Consider the following 18,667-nt stretch of genomic DNA (forward strand, 5'->3'; position numbering starts at 1 on the left):
TCGAAGGACAGATAAAGAGCTTCCCAGACAAAAATAAGCTAAAGGAATTCATCAACACCAGGAAATGTTGGAGGGACAATTTTAAGAAGAAAAAACATGCATTAAAACCAGGAATAAAAAAATGGTAATAACTACATTCCTATCAATAAGTACCTCAAATGGAAAAGAATTAAGTGCTCCAACCAAAAGAGAGAGTGGCTGAGGATAAGAAAACAAGACCCCTACATATGCTGCCTACAAGAGACTCGCTTCAGATTAAAACACACAGAGAGACTAAAAGGAAGAGGATGGAAAAGATATTGCCTTGATGGACCTAGAGGGTATTGTGCTGAATGAAATAAGTCAGATAGAGAAAGACAAATATCGTATGATTTCACATACATGTGGAATCTAAAGAACAAAATAAACAACAACAACAAAAATGGAAACTCATAGATACAGAGAACATTTTGAGGGCTACTAGATGGGAAGGAGTTGGGGCAATAGTGAAAAAGGGCAAAGGGATTGCGAAGTACAAATGGATAGTTACAAAATAGACAAAGAGTTAAAAGATGAAAGTTGCTACCCAAGAATACTTTATCCAGCAATTATCCTTTAAAAATGAAGGAAAAATAAAGGCTTTCCCAGAAAAACAAAAGCTGACAGAGTTCACCACCGCTACACCTGCCTTATAAGAAATGCTGAAAGGAGTTCTTCAAGCTGAAATGAAAAGATGTTAATCAACAACATAAAAACATGAAAATAAAACACTATGGTAAATGTAAAAAATAAACAGAATTAAAAAACAATAACTCTATATTAGAATGGTATGTTAACTACTTAATTACAGTTTAAAAGTTAAAGAGCTTAAAAATAACTATAGCTTCTATAATTTGTTAACAAATTCACAGCATAAAAAGAGATAGTGATACCAAGAATATAAAAGAGGAGGAGTAAAGGGAGGAGGAGCCTTTATAGGTGAATGAAAATAAGTTGCTATCGGCATTAAATAGACTGTTTTACGAGATGTTTTGTGTAAGCCTCGTGATAACCACAAGGCAAAAATCTAGAGTGTATTTACAAAAATAAAGAAAAAGGGGACACTAAGCATTTCACCACAGTAAACTACCAACTAACGAAGGTAGGCAGAAACAAATGGAAAAAGGAACAATAGCGATACAAAAAAAAAACTGAACACAAACAATAAGATGGCAGTAATAACTCCTTACATATCAATAATCACTCTAAATATAAATGGATTGAATTTATCAATCAAAGTCCCAGAGCAGCACAAGACTCACCTATATCCTGCCCACAGGAGACTCATTTCAGCTCTAAAGATACAGAGGCTCAAAGTGAAGGGATGGAAGAAAATACCCCATGCAAGTGGAAACTGAAATAAAATAGAGATAGCCATACTAATGTCAGATGAAATAGACTTTAAGACAAAAACAGTAACAAGAGACAAAGAAGGTCATTATATAATGATAAAGGGTTCAACACATCAAGAAAATAAAACACTCATAAATATATGCACACCCAACACTGGAGCACCTATATATATTATGCAAATACTAGCAGATCTGGAGGGAGAAAGAGAAAACAAGACAATAACATTAGGGGATTTCAACACTCCACTGTCAGCAATGGAGAGATTATTTAGACAGAAAATTAACAGGAAAATGGGGAATTGAACCAACTTTAGATCAAATGAACTTAACAGACATATATAGAACATTCCATGCAGCAGCAACAGAATATACATTTTTCTCAAGTGCACATGGAACATTCTCCAAGAAAGATCGTTTGATAGGACACAAATCAAATCTTAGCAAATTTAAGAAGATTGAAATCATACCAAATATCTTTTTTGATCTTAATGGTATGAAAATATATATCAAGAAGAAAGCTAAAAAATCTACAAGTATGTGGACACTAAACAACATACTGCTGAACAACCAATGGGTCAAAGAAGAAATCAAAATAAAAATAATAAATTTTTTAATAATAATAAAAATAAATAAATGATCCAAATTAAAGCAGAAATATAACATATCAAAACTTATGAAATGCAATAAAAGCAATTATGAGAGGGAAATTATGGTGAAAAATTCATATATGAAGAAATTAGAAAGATCTCAAGTAAACAGCCTAACTACACCACAAGAAACTAGAAAAAGAAAAACATATCCAAAGTTAGCAGAATACAGGATCAGAGATCAGAGTCAAAATAAATGAAACAGAGACAAGAAACACAATAGATAGGATCAACACGACTAAGGTTTTTGGAAAAGATAGAGAAAAATTGACAAAGCTGTAGCTAGATTATGAAAAAAGAAAGAAGACTCCAATATTTAAACCTAGAAATGAAAAAGATATTACAACTCATACTACAGAAATACATAGGACAGTTATATGCCAACAGATTAGAAAACTTACAAGAAATTAAAACATTCCTAGAAAACATAAAACCTATCAAGACTGAATCAGGAAGAAATAGGAAACCTGAACAAACCAGCAATGAGTAAAGAAATTGAACCAGTAATCTAAAACCCTCCAAAAGAACTAATTCAAATTCCTTACAAACTCTTCCAAAAATCTGAAGAGCAAACACTTCCAAACTCATTCTATGAGGCCAGAATTACCCTAATGACAAAGCCAAATAAGGACACTATAAGAAAAGAAAATTGTAGACTAATATCCTCAATGAATAAGAAGTAAAAATTCTAAATAAAATATTAGCAAACTGAATGCAAGAACACATTAAAATGATTATACACCATGACCAAGCAAAATTTATCCTTGGAATAGAAGCTTGGTTAACATAATGCAAATTAATAAATGTAACACATCACTTTATAGAATAAAAGATAAAAATCATATGATCATCTCAAGAGATGCATAAGAAGCACTTGACAAAACACAAAATCCTTTCATGTTCAAAAAATACTGGACAGTCTGGGTATACAAGGAATATACCTGAACATAATAAAGGTCATATACAACGTACCCATAGCCAAGATTATATTCAACAAAGAAAAATTAGAAGCTTTTCCTCTAAGATCAGGAACAAGACAATGATGCCTACTTTCACCATCCTTATTCAATAGTACTGAAAGTACTAGCTAGGCAATTATGCAAGACAAAGAAGTAAAAGGCATTTAAATCAGAAAAAAAAAAGGAGTAAAATTGCCACTGATGCAGATAATATCATTTTATATATAGAAAATCCCAAAGATACAACCAAAAAACTATTGGAACTAATTAACAATTTCAGTAAAGTTGCAGGATATAAAATCAACATACAGAAATCAGTTGCATTTCTATACACTAATAATGAAACATCTGAAAAAAAAAATGAAGATAACTATCTCATTCACAATAGCATCAAAAACAAAATATCTAGGAATAAAATTAACCAAAGAAGTGAAAGATCTGTACAATGAAAAATCTGTACAGGACTTTGCTGAAAGAAATCAAAGAAGACACAAACGAATGGAAAAATATCTCATGTTCATGTATTGGAATAATTAAGATTATTAAAATGTCCATACTACCCAAAGCCATCTATCAATTCTGTGCAATCCTCATTTAAAAACCAATGGCATTTCAAAGAAATAGAAAAAAAAAGTCCTAAAATTTGTATGGAACCGCAAAAAAACCTAAATAGCCAAAGCAATCAGGAGGAAAAAGAATTAAACCAGAGGTATCACACTTCCTGATTTCAAACTATACTACAAAGCTATAGTAATCAAAACAGTATGGTACTGGCATAAAAATAGACACAGAGACCAATGGAACAGAATAGAAATCCCAGAATTAAACCTCCAAATGTACGGTCAGCTAATATTAGTTCAAGAAGGGAGCCGAGAAAACTCAATGGGAAAAGGATAGTCTCTTCAACAAAAGATAGAAAATTGGATAAATACATCATGCAGAACAATAAAATTGAACCCCTTATCTTACACCACTCACGAAAAATCAAAATAGATCAAAGACTTAAACATAAGACCTGATACCAAAAAACTCCTAAAAGAAAACATAGGGGAGAAGCTCCTCAACATTGCTCTTAACATTGATTTTCTGGGTATGACATCGAAAACACAAACAATAAAAGCAAAAATAAGTAAGTAGGACTACATAATACTTAAAAGTTTTTGCACGGTAAAGAAACAACAAAATGAAAACATGATCTTTAAAATGAGAGAAATTTTTCACAAGCCAATATTAAATAAGGGGTTAATATTCAAAATATATGAATAAGTCATACAACTCAATAACAAAAAACAAAAAATTCGATTAAAAAATGGGCAGAGGAATTGAAGAGACATTTTTCCAAAGAAGACATCCAAGTGGCCAACAGGTACATGAAAAGATGCTCAACATCACTAATCATCAGGGAAACGCAAATCAAACCACAATGAGATATCATCACATCACACCATTTAGAGTGGTGATCAAGAAGATAGAAATAACAAGTGTAAGAGAACATGTGCAAAAAATAAAACACTTGTACACTGTTGGTGGGAATGTAAATTGATTCAGCCGCTAAGGAAAACAATATTGAGTTTTCTCAAAAATTAAAAACAAATCTACCAAGTGATGCAGCAATTTCATTCTGGGTATATACCCAAAAGAAGTGAATACAGGGTATCAAAGAGATCTATGAACTCCCTTATTTATTACAGTATTATTCACAATAGCTAAGATACGGAAACAACCTAAAAGTCCATATAGACTGAAGAATGGATCAATAAGATATGATTAGATACAGATATAGATATAGATATAGTTGGTATAGAGAGAGATACATAGCTATATATATATAGATGAGATATATATAGATGATATATAGATATAAATTGATATATAGAGACCTATAGTGGTATATAAAGAGATATATATTGGTGTATATATATGGATGTATATATATATATGGATATATATCAGATGTCTTTCTATATATGTTTTATATATATATAACACACACACACACACACACACACACACACACACACACACACACACACATAATGACATATTATTCATCTATGAGAAAGGAGGACACCCTGCAATTTGTGACAACATAGATGGACCCTGAGCATATTATGCTAAGCAAACAAGTCAGACAGAGGAAGACAAGTCATACTGCATGGTATCATTTAGATGTGGAACCTAAAAAAGCCAAACTTATAAAAACAGAAAGTAAAATGGTGGTTCCAGGGATTTGAGGGGGTGGGATAGGACAGATATTATTTACAGGTACTAACTTACAGGGAGTAATAAATAAGCCCTAGGGATCTACTGCATAGTATAGTGAATATGGACAACAATATTGTATTATAATCATCAAACTTTCTGAGATTAGAATTTATGACCGCAAACACAAAAAAAGAATTATTATGTAACATGATAGAGGTGCTAATTATCTCTACACTGGCAATTGTATTACAATACATAAATGTATCAAGTTAACATGCTGTACACCTTAAATCTGCACAATGTTGTATGTCAAATATATTTCAATAAAAAAAATTTAAATAGCTAATCACAAATTGTTTTTAAACTACAGCAGGCCAAGAGGAGGGGGATGAGAAGTAGAAGTTTCCCACATCTAAATAAATGAAACTCAGTTGTTCATGACACAGATGCCATCCAGTGTAGAGGCTTAGGGGATAGAGAAGAAAGGAAAGCCTTAAACATAAGACCTGATACCAAAAAACTCCTAAAAGAAAACATAGGGGAGAAGCTCCTCAACATTGCTCTTAACATTGATTTTCTGGATATGACATCGAAAGCACAAACAATAAAAGCAAAAATAAGTAAGTAGGACTACATAATACTTAAAAGTGTTTGTCTTTGTCTCTTTCAGTTGACAGTTCTGGAAAAATCAGTAAGTGAATCATTTCCTTACCTTACCTGTTCTGTGTCTAAGATCTTTGAGGTTTTTGGTCCCAAAATTTTCATATTCCAAGTTTTTCTACTGTAAAGTAGTCAATATTTCTTAAATAAATAATTTTCCCGTACTTTGATTCTCTCATCTATTTTCCTTTTGTAACAAAATATAGCAGTCTTGTATTTCACTGTGGTTATTTAATACCAAAGATTATGGGTAACATATTCACAGCTATTCTACCACAAGAAAGCCAATTTTCCTTGTAATGGATATTACCCATAGATTCAGTCCTCCACAGTAACTAAATGGCATTTTAAAGATAACCTTCTCTGTAGAGTAGGATGTAGAGCTTTGGCCAGCAGCACTCATGAGGCTGAAACAGAGAGTTTTAACGCTCACTCCCTGGAAGTCCTGTTTCTGAATTCACCTACAAAGGTTATCATTGGGATCTGGGTTCTCCTTGAGTTAGAAAATTCTCACTGCTCTTTCTTTCATTTTTTGTTTTTAGCATTATCTCCTGTGGGTAAGTTCCTAATCTATTCTCAACTGTGATATTTTACATTGTTTATAGTTATTTTCTGACCTGGCTGTTTCTATTCCCAAAACAGATACTTGTGCTTCTAAAGTCATTTTAAATGTCACTATTTTTGGAGAGATTGTTGTAGAGGAAAGGAAGTTCATACAAAAGGGTGTCAATCTCTGGTCATCTTCTAGGCTCTGAAAAAAAAGAGTCGCCTCACTAACTCCCAGCAAAATACAATGAAAGAAAGATTGATTTCTGAATTCCATTAGTTTTTTGTTGGTAATTTAGAACTCTTTTTTTAGTTATAAGTGAAGGCCCTCTAAGTCATATTAATAGAAAAAAATTAAGAACAAAACCTTATCTATTTTCTGTTGCCTTCTAAATATTTTACCTTTGAAGGGTAGTACATATTGAGCACCTACTATATACTGTGCTCTGTGCTAGGCATTTTCAAAAATAGTAACTCTGATTCTTACCATAGCCCTGTCTGATAGCTATTATTATGCCCCACTTTACAGATCAGGAAACTGGCTCAGACATTTGCCCAGAATTAAAGAGTTGGTAAACAGCAATGTCAGGATATAAACCCAAGACTTCTTATTTCTGAAATAAAAACACCTTCCATACCAACACATTGCATCCTATACTGAACCACAAATGTCATTTTTTGTGATTAGTCCTGAAACATTATCTATAAATCAAATGTTTGTAAATACAAATATGCATCTACTAGAGAAGCTATCAATTAAATCAATATACACAAAAAAAGTTAAAAATAGAAGACAACTCATTTAAACTGATGTTTGGCTTTTAACTTTTTTCTAAATTCAGATTTCTCTATATCAGGATGTATGGCTCAGCTCTTCAAGGAAATCATATGAAACAAAATAGAATAGTAATTTTTAAAACTCTGTAAATATATAACCAAAAGAAGCAAGTAAGACTTAAATGTAGCGAGATACATTTCAAGCATCTCAAATATTCTAAACACTGACAGATGCAAAATATATTTTTATATTTAATCGTGTTTAAGCCTCACTCTTCTTTCTCAGTTTACAATAGATAGGTTTGTGATTGGGGGAGAGGAGGTAAAGTTGAAAGAGACAATTATTTTCTTTTGATTCACAGCACAAGAAAAAATATGCGTTCAGAGCAGTCATGATGTGTATGCATCCCTCAAATTCCCTCCCCACATGGAGAAGGTGATAAGACTGTGTGTTTTCCTTACGAAACAAGGAAGGCTATGAGAAGGGAACGCAGGCCAATTCCCGTCCTGGAGGTGAATTAGATTTTAATAAATATGTTTTTTAAATGCCAGAAAAAATCAGTTTAATCTTTTTTTTCTTTTAAAAGATGTATTCTTACTGGCAATATTTCAAACATATTTTTCCCAGTTGGTATTTTTAGTACAAGGAGGTTAAGGTTTAACTCATAGTTCAAAGAAAGATTTAAGATAAATCAGACTTCATCATCTCTCAAGTTGAGTCCCTTCTTTTCTTACCTCCACATCCAACTAATAAGTATATGATCTACTTAAATGTTGATTCATGGCCTGAGAACTATAATGATTCATCTCTCTAATGCTTGATAGATCTTATAAAGTCTAGATCTGATTACGTTCTCCCTGACAGCCCTGGATTAAGAACCTAATATGATTAGTTTCCTAATAAAGCCCATGGTCTATTTTCTACATTATTTTAAGTAAAATATAATTAGAATGTTTAATGTATAGCTATTTCTTGATATCTTTCACTTTAACAAATTTAATCCAATTAAAAATTTTTTAATTAAAATTATTGAGATGACATTGGTTAATAAAATTATATAGGTTTCAGGTGTACAGTTTAATAATATGTCATATGTATATTGCACTGGGTGTGTTCACCACCCAAAATTAAATTTCCTTCTGTCACCATATATTTGACCCCCTTTACCCCTTCCTACCTCCCCGCTCAGTCATATTAATAGAAAAAAATTAAGAACAAAACCTTATCTATTTTCTGTTGCCTTCTAAATATTTTACCTTTGAAGGGTAGTAGATACTGAGCACCTACTATATACTGTGCTCTGTGCTAGGCATTTTCAAAAATAGTAACTCTGATTCTTACCATAGCCCTGTCTGATAGCTATTATTATGCCCCACTTTACAGATCAGGAAACTGGCTCAGACATTTGCCCAGAATTAAAGAGTTGGTAAACAGCAATGTCAGGATATAAACCCAAGACTTCTTATTTCTGAAATAAAAACACCTTCCATACCAACACATTGCATCCTATACTGAACCACAAATGTCATTTTTTGTGATTAGTCCTGAAACATTATCTATAAATCAAATGTTTGTAAATACAAATATGCATCTACTAGAGAAGCTATCAATTAAATCAATATACACAAAAAAAGTTAAAAATAGAAGACAACCCATTTAAACTGATGTTTGGCTTTTAACTTTTTTCTAAATTCAGATTTCTCTATATCAGGATGTATGGCTCAGCTCTTCAAGGAAATCATATGAAACAAAATAGAATAGTAATTTTTAAAACTCTGTAAATATATAACCAAAAGAAGCAAGTAAGACTTAAATGTAGCGAGATACATTTCAAGCATCTCAAACATTCTAAACACTGACAGATGCAAAATATATTTTTATATTTAATCGTGTTTAAGCCTCACTCTTCTTTCTCAGTTTACAATAGATAGGTTTGTGATTGGGGGAGAGGAGGTAAAGTTGAAAGAGACAATTATTTTCTTTTGATTCACAGCACAAGAAAAAATATGCGTTCAGAGCAGTCATGATGTGTATGCATCCCTCAAATTCCCTCCCCACATGGAGAAGGTGATAAGACTGTGTGTTTTCCTTACGAAACAAGGAAGGCTATGAGAAGGGAACGCAGGCCAATTCCCGTCCTGGAGGTGAATTAGATTTTAATAAATATGTTTTTTAAATGCCAGAAAAAATCAGTTTAATCTTTTAATTTTTTTCTTTTAAAAGATGTATTCTTACTGGCAATATTTCAAACATATTTTTCCCAGTTGGTATTTTTAGTACAAGGAGGTTAAGGTTTAACTCATAGTTCAAAGAAAGATTTAAGATAAATCAGACTTCATCATCTCTCAAGTTGAGTCCCTTCTTTTCTTACCTCCACATCCAACTAATAAGTATATGATCTACTTAAATGTTGATTCATGGCCTGAGAACTATAATGATTCATCTCTCTAATGCTTGATAGATCTTATAAAGTCTAGATCTGATTACGTTCTCCCTGACAGCCCTGGATTAAGAACCTAATATGATTAGTTTCCTAATAAAGCCCATGGTCTATTTTCTACATTATTTTAAGTAAAATATAATTAGAATGTTTAATGTATAGCTATTTCTTGATATCTTTCACTTTAACAAATTTAATCCAATTAAAAATTTTTTAATTAAAATTATTGAGATGACATTGGTTAATAAAATTATATAGGTTTCAGGTGTACAGTTTAATAATATGTCATATGTATATTGCACTGGGTGTGTTCACCACCCAAAATTAAATTTCCTTCTGTCACCATATATTTGACCCCCTTTACCCCTCCCTACCTCCCCGCTCAGTTTAAAATTTTTAATCAGCCTAAATACATTATAATGATCGCCAAGGTCTTGATTAATTCTTTCGATTATATTAGAATTTTGTTATACAAGTTACTGCCTATAATAAATGGACATTCAGCCAGGGTTTACAATTGTATATATTGTGGAGCTTGTGAAATCCAAGGGAAAGTAAATATTTATGCACCATCTAGAAATCTGGTAGAAGGAAGAAAAAAGCGTAGAATTTGGTGGGATAATGATTTATGCCTTAACTTCTGCAATGCAAAGTTTAAATAAAAGTGAATCGCACTTTATGGGATAGCTAGATTCCTGAAAAGTAAATCCTAGCAAACCTAATTTCTGTTAAGTTCAAGATAGAAAATATACAGTAAAAATATTAAAATCATGGTATGAAGATACTATTAGAAGTGACTAAAGGTTTTTTTCAGTAAAGCAGGGAAAAGAATCAAATTCTTCAAACTTTTATAAAATTAGGAAAAATATAGTTAGAATAAACACTGATTGTTTCATATCCTAGAATATTTAATTTTGATTTAAAAAATTTAGGTTAAAAATGAGTTATGTATTAGTATACACAGTAGTAAACATAAAACAAATTACCCCCAAGAAATGATAAAACTAAAAATTATTCATATATTAAGAAAAATCAGCTTGTTTATAAATACATTCCATAGAATTTGTAAAGTTAGAAGCTTCAGTGGAAAAACAGCTCTTGTCCACACCACACAACAACACCCCAAACACAATAAGTGTTCACCAGTAATACTGACAGATATCAAAATATTCTGGAATGTTTTTCTTAATGCAGAATAATGCTTGGGATATAGTACCACTGATTTTCATTAGAAAATTGGGAATGGATTTGTCTAGAATAAAATGTCAGTACCCATATCTTATCGAACAAGCACTAGGGAGGAAAATACACAAAAAGGTTCAGAAAGCATTAATGCAAGGGTTCTAATGTTATTTTTATTTTGGTATCTAAAGTTTAAAATACCAAAGAGAAAACACTGAGCTATGACATCCATTCTGATTTATGGCTACCTTCATACCTAATACAGATGTGTCTCACTTTTTACAACTGATAAAATTCATTGACATGTATGTCGATTTCTCAAACATCAAACTCTAAATGTACCAAAAAGCTTTTGATATTTAAAAAAGCCAAATAATTAATTTTTATGCAAGAAATCTTCCTGTAATGCAATTAACCATTCCTCTAAACTATTTTGTTGGAACTAAAAATGCCTTGTCTAAAACAATTAAAAAACAAAAAGTAAAAAAATAAAATAAATTAAAATGCCTTGTCTTGATGGTTTCTAGAGAATTTTTGCCTATACTATCTCATTTAATTATAGTAATAGCCAATATTTAATGACTACTTTCAATGTGCCATGTACTGTACTGAGTGATTTACTTAGATAATATTATTTAATCCTCATAATACTTCTATGAAGTAGATACTACTATTACTCCCATTTTACAGATAAAAAAGTAAAGTTTTTCCAAGGTCACACAGCAGGTTATGTGTGGAACCAAGATTTGAATGAGTCTGTCTCTAAAAACCATGCTCCTTAAACTATTTGTCTAGAATCCTTAAATTCAAAGTGGGCATAGCAGACTAAATATAAGGAGTGAGTTTTGGGGGATTAACTGATTTACCCAAATAAACCCTGCTAGCAGAAATAGTAAACACAGGGGTTCAGTATTCTTTCTACTATATTAATATTAAATGTTAGATTTTTTTCCAAGCAAGATATACCTTTGCTCCATAGCAAGAATTAACATAATTCTCTTTGCATAGATATTCTTTTTATTCTTAATTCATGGAATAAAGTCACTAAAAAAATAATAATAATAAAATTAAAATTTTAAAAATAGCAGAAGCTAATGAATTCAAGTTTATTAGATAACACGGAAATGAAACATAGCAGAGCTGATTTACCTATACATGATAAAGAGACCTGAAATTTTTGCAAAGTAAGTTAGCAGATATTGCAAGAAACAGTATATGGTAGTGGTTAAAACTGAACTCTGAAGTATGACTACTCAGGTTCAAATCCAAGCTCCACCACCTATTAACTTCATGACCATATTCACATTCATTTAAACTTTCTGTGCCTCAGTCTCTTCATCTGTAAAATGAGGGTAGTAATAATACTTACCCTATATGATTGTTATGAGGTTTAAATGAGTTAATACATAGAATATTCTCAGAAAAGTGAGTGCCTGGTATATGGTAAGCACCTAATAATTATCAGCTAGTATTATTATTACTTTTGCATAATGATATGTGCTTTTATTTAATATGAAAAGCATATTTTGAGTTTCTTTTTTCTAATTTAAGAAATAATTACTGCTTTTTTCACAATTTTTTCTAAAAATAAATTTCATTTCTTTTCAGAATGCATCCTAATTTAGCTATAAAGCACTATTACTACCATAACTGAAGAAATGCCAGTTCACTTATAATACATTTTATCTTTTCTTTCATTAATCTTGTAATTTATTGAAAAGTCTGAAAAGTTCTCAATACTTATTATAATTTTATGTGTAGCATTCTACTATTTTATATTTTCAGGAAAAACTCAAGTTATCACCAGTTTTTTGGGTTTTAGACAAAAAAAAACAGTATCGGGGGGAAAGTAGGAATAAAGAGAAAGTACTTGGTATCTGAATCGTACACTTTTGTTGTGTGCTCAGTTATATTTCCAGGTTACATGGATGGAGAACTTACAAAAAAATCAGTTCCCAAAGCCCCAATTCTAAAAAGTGGCACTACAAAGTCTAGTAGGAGTAGCCAAGAAGAAAACAAGGAAACACTAACGAAGGAACTCTTATTCACAGATTCTGATGAGTCCCTGACATCAGTGCGCAAAACAGGGTCAAAAAGCAAAGCAAAAGGCATTGAGTTGGAGAAAGGCCAGATAATAATGGAGGTCAAGGTAAGGGAGAGTGACACCAGAATACTAAAAACACAGGAAGCTCAAGTAAAGAAGAGTAAGGCTGGAATACCACAAGAAAAAGAAGCCCAAGTAGAGAAGAGTGAGGCCAGAATATCGCAAAAACAAGAAGCCCATGTAGAGGAGAGTGAAGCTGGAATACCACAAGGACAAGAAGCCCAAATAGAGAGGAGGGAGTCAGGAATACCACACGGACAAGAAGCCCAAGTAGAGAAGAGCAAGTCAGGAATACCACAAGGACAAGAAGCCCAAGCAGAGAGGAGTGAGTCAGGAATACCAAAAGGACAAGAAGCCCAAGTAAAGAAGAGTGAAGCTGGGCTACCACAAATACAAGAAGTTCAAGTAAAGAAGGAGAGTTCCGAAGATCAAAGAGAGCAAGACAAAGAAAAGGGAGATGCAAAGAAGAACAAAGATACAAAACAAAATGATGCCAAAAACAAGAAAGGTGATGAAGGAAAGGACAAAGCTAAAGGAAAGAAAGAACCAGAAGTCAAGGGTAAAAAAGTAGAAGCTTCAAAAAAGGGCAAAGACAAGTAAAGGAAGGAAGCACAACAAAAGGTAGAAGAGTAAGAGTAAATAAAAGGAAGGCCCACAGATTTTTATTTCATCCTCCAGATCCAAGTCATATCCCAGCCATTTCTTAAATAGATCATAATTATAGAATCCCTTTAATCTATACGTTGACAGAGTTTCTGCTCTTTAGAAGTTTCACCATTTTTAGACCTCTCAGCTTTAGAAGTTTCACCATTTTTAGACCACTTCAGCTTTTAACTGTTTTATAAGTTGATACTTATATGCTTTAATTAAGAAAGAATGAATACTTTCTGAAATAAAACAGTTTGATTAAATAAATGTATAAAAATTTTCTTTGACAAATATTGTATCTCTTACAATATTTTGTAACAAAATAACAAAAAGTTACCATAACTTTCTATGGTTTACAAAGCACTTTTCTAACAATAAGGAGTATACAGAAAAATATAAGTCAGAGTCCCGGCCATCAAGTAGATTATAACGTAAGTAGTGATATAATGTAATAATTTTTTAAAAAATAAAACCTAAGTGTCAAAATGTAGCTTAGATGGACAATATCACAGGAGTTAGCAACCTCTTAGAATAAGAAGGTAAAGGAGATACCTTCATGGTGAAGGGAATGATGGTATGTGACATGTCACAAAAGATAGATAAGATGTTGATATTCTGATGAAGTAGAAAAAGCGGAAGAAAGGCAATGAGATTAAAGATTGTCACACCATGCTCTCTGAGAAGTAGGCGATTTTATTGTTGCAGCAGGTTCGTGAGAAGGATTCTGGGGTATAATTTTGAAAAGGAAGGTTAGAAGATTCCAAAGGGATTTGAAACACAAATCTAGAATTTATATTATACTGATCAGGCGACTGGAAGCTTTTGGAGGTATTTGTGAAGAACAGTCAAGTAAATATGGTTGCATTAAAAAAAAAAAAACATTAAATGTGATTGTGCAAAATAGATTGAAGAGGAGAAACATCATAGGTAGTAAATTTAGTTAAGAGGTGCTTGGAATAGTAAGTGATGGAAAAAGAATAAATAGATTAGATATGAGGTATTTCAAAGAAGAATCACTACTTCTTGATGACTGTCTACATACGAGTAAGAAAAAGGAAAAACAATTGATGACTCCATAACTTTTCAAACTGGGTGACAGAACATTAATAACAAACTAAGAACTAGTTTGTGGGACAGGGAAGGAACAACAAATTGATGTGTTTAAAGGGACAAACAATAACACTTGTCTTTTGAGAGAGGTCTAGAGTCAGCCCAATAGAGGTAACAATTGAAGCTATAGAGTAAATAAGCTCCCCAAAGGAGAAAGTACAGAGCTAGCAGAAGCAGATGTACAAGAACTGAGCCTGTTGTATATAATAGGTTGAAGAAGAAAATTAACTAAGCTATTGGAAGATATAAGGAAATCCTGTATAATAAATGTTCTGATAATTAAGGAAAATTAAAGTTTCAAAAAGAAAGGATGATTAGAAGATAGCCAACTCTTCAAAGAGAATAAGGACTAAAAGAGCCCCCATTATAGTTGCTATATGGAGATTGAAGATGAATATGTAAAGAGCACTTTCCAAAGAGAGGTAGCTAGGAGAGGAATTTAAGCAGACAGGAAATGGAAACGTAGGAGTTGCAGGATGTGGCTTCTAATAAATTCAATTTTAGTCTGCTTTAAAAGTATAGGTTTTAGGAATTTTATTTTTATACTACTCATTTTGTGCTGGTTAACCCATACTCTGAATACTTATTCAGTTCTGTCATGGGATGTGGATAAACTAGCATACCTTCACAAGAGACAGATTATGATGGCACATGGACCCAAAAAATTTCAAGTTAGTAGAAAGTGCCACAGTTTAACTTGGTGGAGGGGGGACCTACAAGGAGACAATAAGAATTATTTTCATATATTTTCAAATATATGAAGGTTCATCATGGATTAAAATTTTTGTATGGCCCCAAGGAAATAACACCAGTGAATAAAAAGTTCCAGGTAACAGATTTTTATTTCAACATAAGTAGAAGTGCGATGTCTAAAAGAGCTTAAGCAAGAGTGTATGACTGCATGATCATTTGGTGGGAATGTTGCAGAGGAGAGTTAGGAATCAGGGGAGTAGTTGAAATAGATTATCTTTATGGTTCCTTCCAAATATAAGTTGATAATTCAGAATATAAAATTCTTTTGGACTAACTGTATGTCTTCCAAAAAACGTTTTTAAATGAATCTAATATACTAGAATTCTTTAGAAAGGCTTGACAGAGAGAGAGAGAGAGATGGACACAGACACAGACAGACAGGGAGAAACCCATACTTTTGTCCCTGCCCAAAGTATAATATGTTTCATAACCACAAGCTAAAGAGAGCAGCTCCACAGCTTCTAGCACAATCCAAATCACTGTGTGAATCTCTACCATGAGCTCAAAGCCCTGCCACGAGCATAGAAGCCTAAGTTAATTTTAGAAGTCACAAAACCCTGAGCTTCAATGAACCACATTGATTTAGCAAGACTGAATTGCAAAAAAAAGGGAGGGGTGAATATGGAACATGAAATTTTTATATTGTAAATTACTTCTATGCCTCTAGAGCATACACATTTAGATATTTTACCAGTCTTAGTTGACTTATCTCTTCTAAATATTATGCTGGTATCAGGAGAAAATATGACCAGAAGGCTTTTTTAAATAACTTTTTTATTGTTCAATTATAGTTGACATACAATATTATATTAGTCTCAGGTGCATAACACAGTGATTAGACATTTCTATAACTTACAAAATGATCACCTCAATAAATCTAGTACCCATATGACACCATACATAATTATTACAATATTATTGACTATATTCCTTACACTATAATTTACACCCCCATGACTACTTTGTAACTGCCAATTTGTACTTCTTAATCCCTTCTCCTTTTTTACCCACTCCCCAACCCCCTCCCATCTGGCAACCATCAAATGTTTTCTGAATCCATAAGTTTGTTTCTGTTTTATTTGTTTATTGTGTTCTTTAGATTCCACATGTAAGTGGAATCATATGGCATTTGCCTTTCTCTGTCTGACTTACCCTACTTAGCACAATACTCTCTAGGTCCATCCACGTTGTCATAGATGGCAAGATTTCATTCTTTTTTAAGAATGAGTAATATTCTGTTGTATATATGTACCACCTTTCCTTTATCCATTTATCCATTGATGAACACCCAACTTGTCTCCATATCTTCGCTACTATAAATAATGCTGCAATGAATATATGGATTCACAGTTCCCTTCGAAGCAGTGTTTTGGGTTTCTTCAGATAAATACCCAGAAGTAAGATTACTGGGTCTTTCTTTGTCTCTTGTTACATATAGCCTTTATTTTTAAGTCTATTTTGCCTGGTATAAGTATTGCTATTCCAACTTTTTCATTTGTGTGTATGTTTGTTTCCATTTTCATGAAATATCTTTTTCCATTCTTTTACTTTTAGTCTGTGTATCTTTCTTTCTTTTTTTTTTTTTTTCAGGCAAGGCAACCCTTGGTTGACCTCACAGATGCAAGGGCCTTGTCAGCTTACAATCCCTTATTATTTTTTTTAACGCCTACAGCATCTGGTCTTCCTAGGTGTTCTCCCATCCAAGTACTAACCAGGCCAGACTCTGCTTAGCTTCCGAGATCAGACAGGATCGGGCTTGTTCAGGGTGGCATGGCCATAGACTTATGTGTGTCTTTCAATGTGAAGTGAGTCTCATGTAAGCAGCATATGTAAGGGTCTTATTTTCTTATCCATTCAGTTACCCTGTGTCTTTTCATTGGGGCATTTAACTCATTTACATTGAAAGTAATTGTTGGTAGGTGTGTAGTTATTGCCATTTTATTATTCATATTTGTTATTTTTTTCTTCTTCTTAAATACTGATTTAGTGGTGATGAACTTCTTTATCTGTCCTCTAATTCTAAATGATAGCTTTGCTATCTGGGTACAGTAACCTTGGTTGTAGCTCCTTGCTTTTGATCGCTTTGAATATTTTGTGCCAATTCCTTCCAACCCGCAAAGTTTCTGTTGAGAACTCAGCTGACAACCTTACAGGAGCTCCCTCATAGGTAACTAACTGCTTTTCTCATGCTGTATTTAACCTTCGGCATTTTAATTATGATGTCTTGGTGTGGGCCTATTTGGGTTATCTTGTTTGGGACTCTCTGTGCTTCCTGGACTTATATGTCTATTTCCTTCACCATCATAGGGAAGTTTTCCATCATTATTTCTTCAAATAGGTTTTCAATTCCTTGCTCTCTCTTCTCTTTCTGGTACCCCTATGAAGCTAATGTTGTTATGCCTGACGTTAAACTATACTCACTATTTTGGATTCTTTATTCTTGTTGCTGTTCTGATTGAATGTTTTCTGCTACTTTATCTTCCAAATTGCTGATTCGAACCTCTGTTTCATCTAATCTACTGTTGATTCCCTCTAATGTATCCTTCACTTTAGTTATTATATCCTTCATTTCTGATTGGCTCTTTTTTATGTTTTCTATCTCCATTCTTATGTTTCTTAGCTTTTTGTCGAAGTTCTCACTGAGATCATTGAGCATCTTTATAACTACTGTTTTGAACTCTGCATCGGGTAGATTGCTCATCTCCATTTTGATTAGTTGTTTTTCTGGAATTTTGTTCTGTTCTTTCATTTGGGACATCTTTTTTGTCTCCCCACTTTGACTGCCTCCCTGCATTTGTTTCTATGTGTTAGAGTTGCTATGTCCCCTGGTTTTGATAGAGTGGCCTTAGGTAGTAGACATTCTTTAGGGCCTAGTGGCACAGCCTCCCTGGTCACCTGAGCCAGGCAGTCCAGGTGTGTCACTTGTGTGGGGTGTGTTTTCCCTCCTGTTGCTGTTGAGCTTTGGTTGTTGTTTTCATGTCAATGAGAGTAATTGACCTTTGGGTTGATTCATTGTGAGGGCTGGCTATGAGTACGATGGAAGAGCCATTGCTCAGGAGCTGACACTACAGAGCAGGATTTGCTTTAGCAGGGCTCTGGTGCCACCCAATCTGCCCTTTAGGTGTGTTGTCTGTGGAGGTGGCCATGTGGTGCTCCGGTGTGGTCCAAAGCCCTACTGAGAGAGGCCCTAGCATAGACCAAGTTCAGCTAAAGCTTGTGCCCTGACCACCTGGCATGAGCCACTAAGTGATTTGCAGGTGTCTTC

At 33.1% G+C, this 18,667-nt stretch overlaps 1 protein-coding gene and 1 pseudogene across 1 annotated transcript in view; one reads left to right on the forward strand and one right to left on the reverse strand.

Moving 5' to 3' along the window:
• Nucleotides 1–13,491, forward strand: part of CUNH6orf10 (chromosome unknown C6orf10 homolog) — a gene marked incomplete at its 5' end in the record, with an annotated part of 70,306 nt that extends 56,815 nt beyond the window's left edge. The window contains one exon of the mRNA XM_025039107.1: nucleotides 12,707–13,491. Coding sequence (XP_024894875.1) covers nucleotides 12,707–13,491 — 785 coding nt within the window. The remainder of the gene's footprint in view (nucleotides 1–12,706) is intronic.
• Nucleotides 13,492–17,065: 3,574 nt separating this feature from the next.
• On the reverse strand, nucleotides 17,066–17,184 carry LOC112470115 (annotated as a pseudogene).
• Between the last annotated feature and the right edge of the window lie 1,483 nt (nucleotides 17,185–18,667).

The sequence above is a fragment of the Pteropus alecto genome, unplaced genomic scaffold, assembly GCF_000325575.1.
Source record: "Pteropus alecto unplaced genomic scaffold, ASM32557v1 scaffold819, whole genome shotgun sequence".
Taxonomy (NCBI): domain Eukaryota; kingdom Metazoa; phylum Chordata; class Mammalia; order Chiroptera; family Pteropodidae; genus Pteropus; species Pteropus alecto.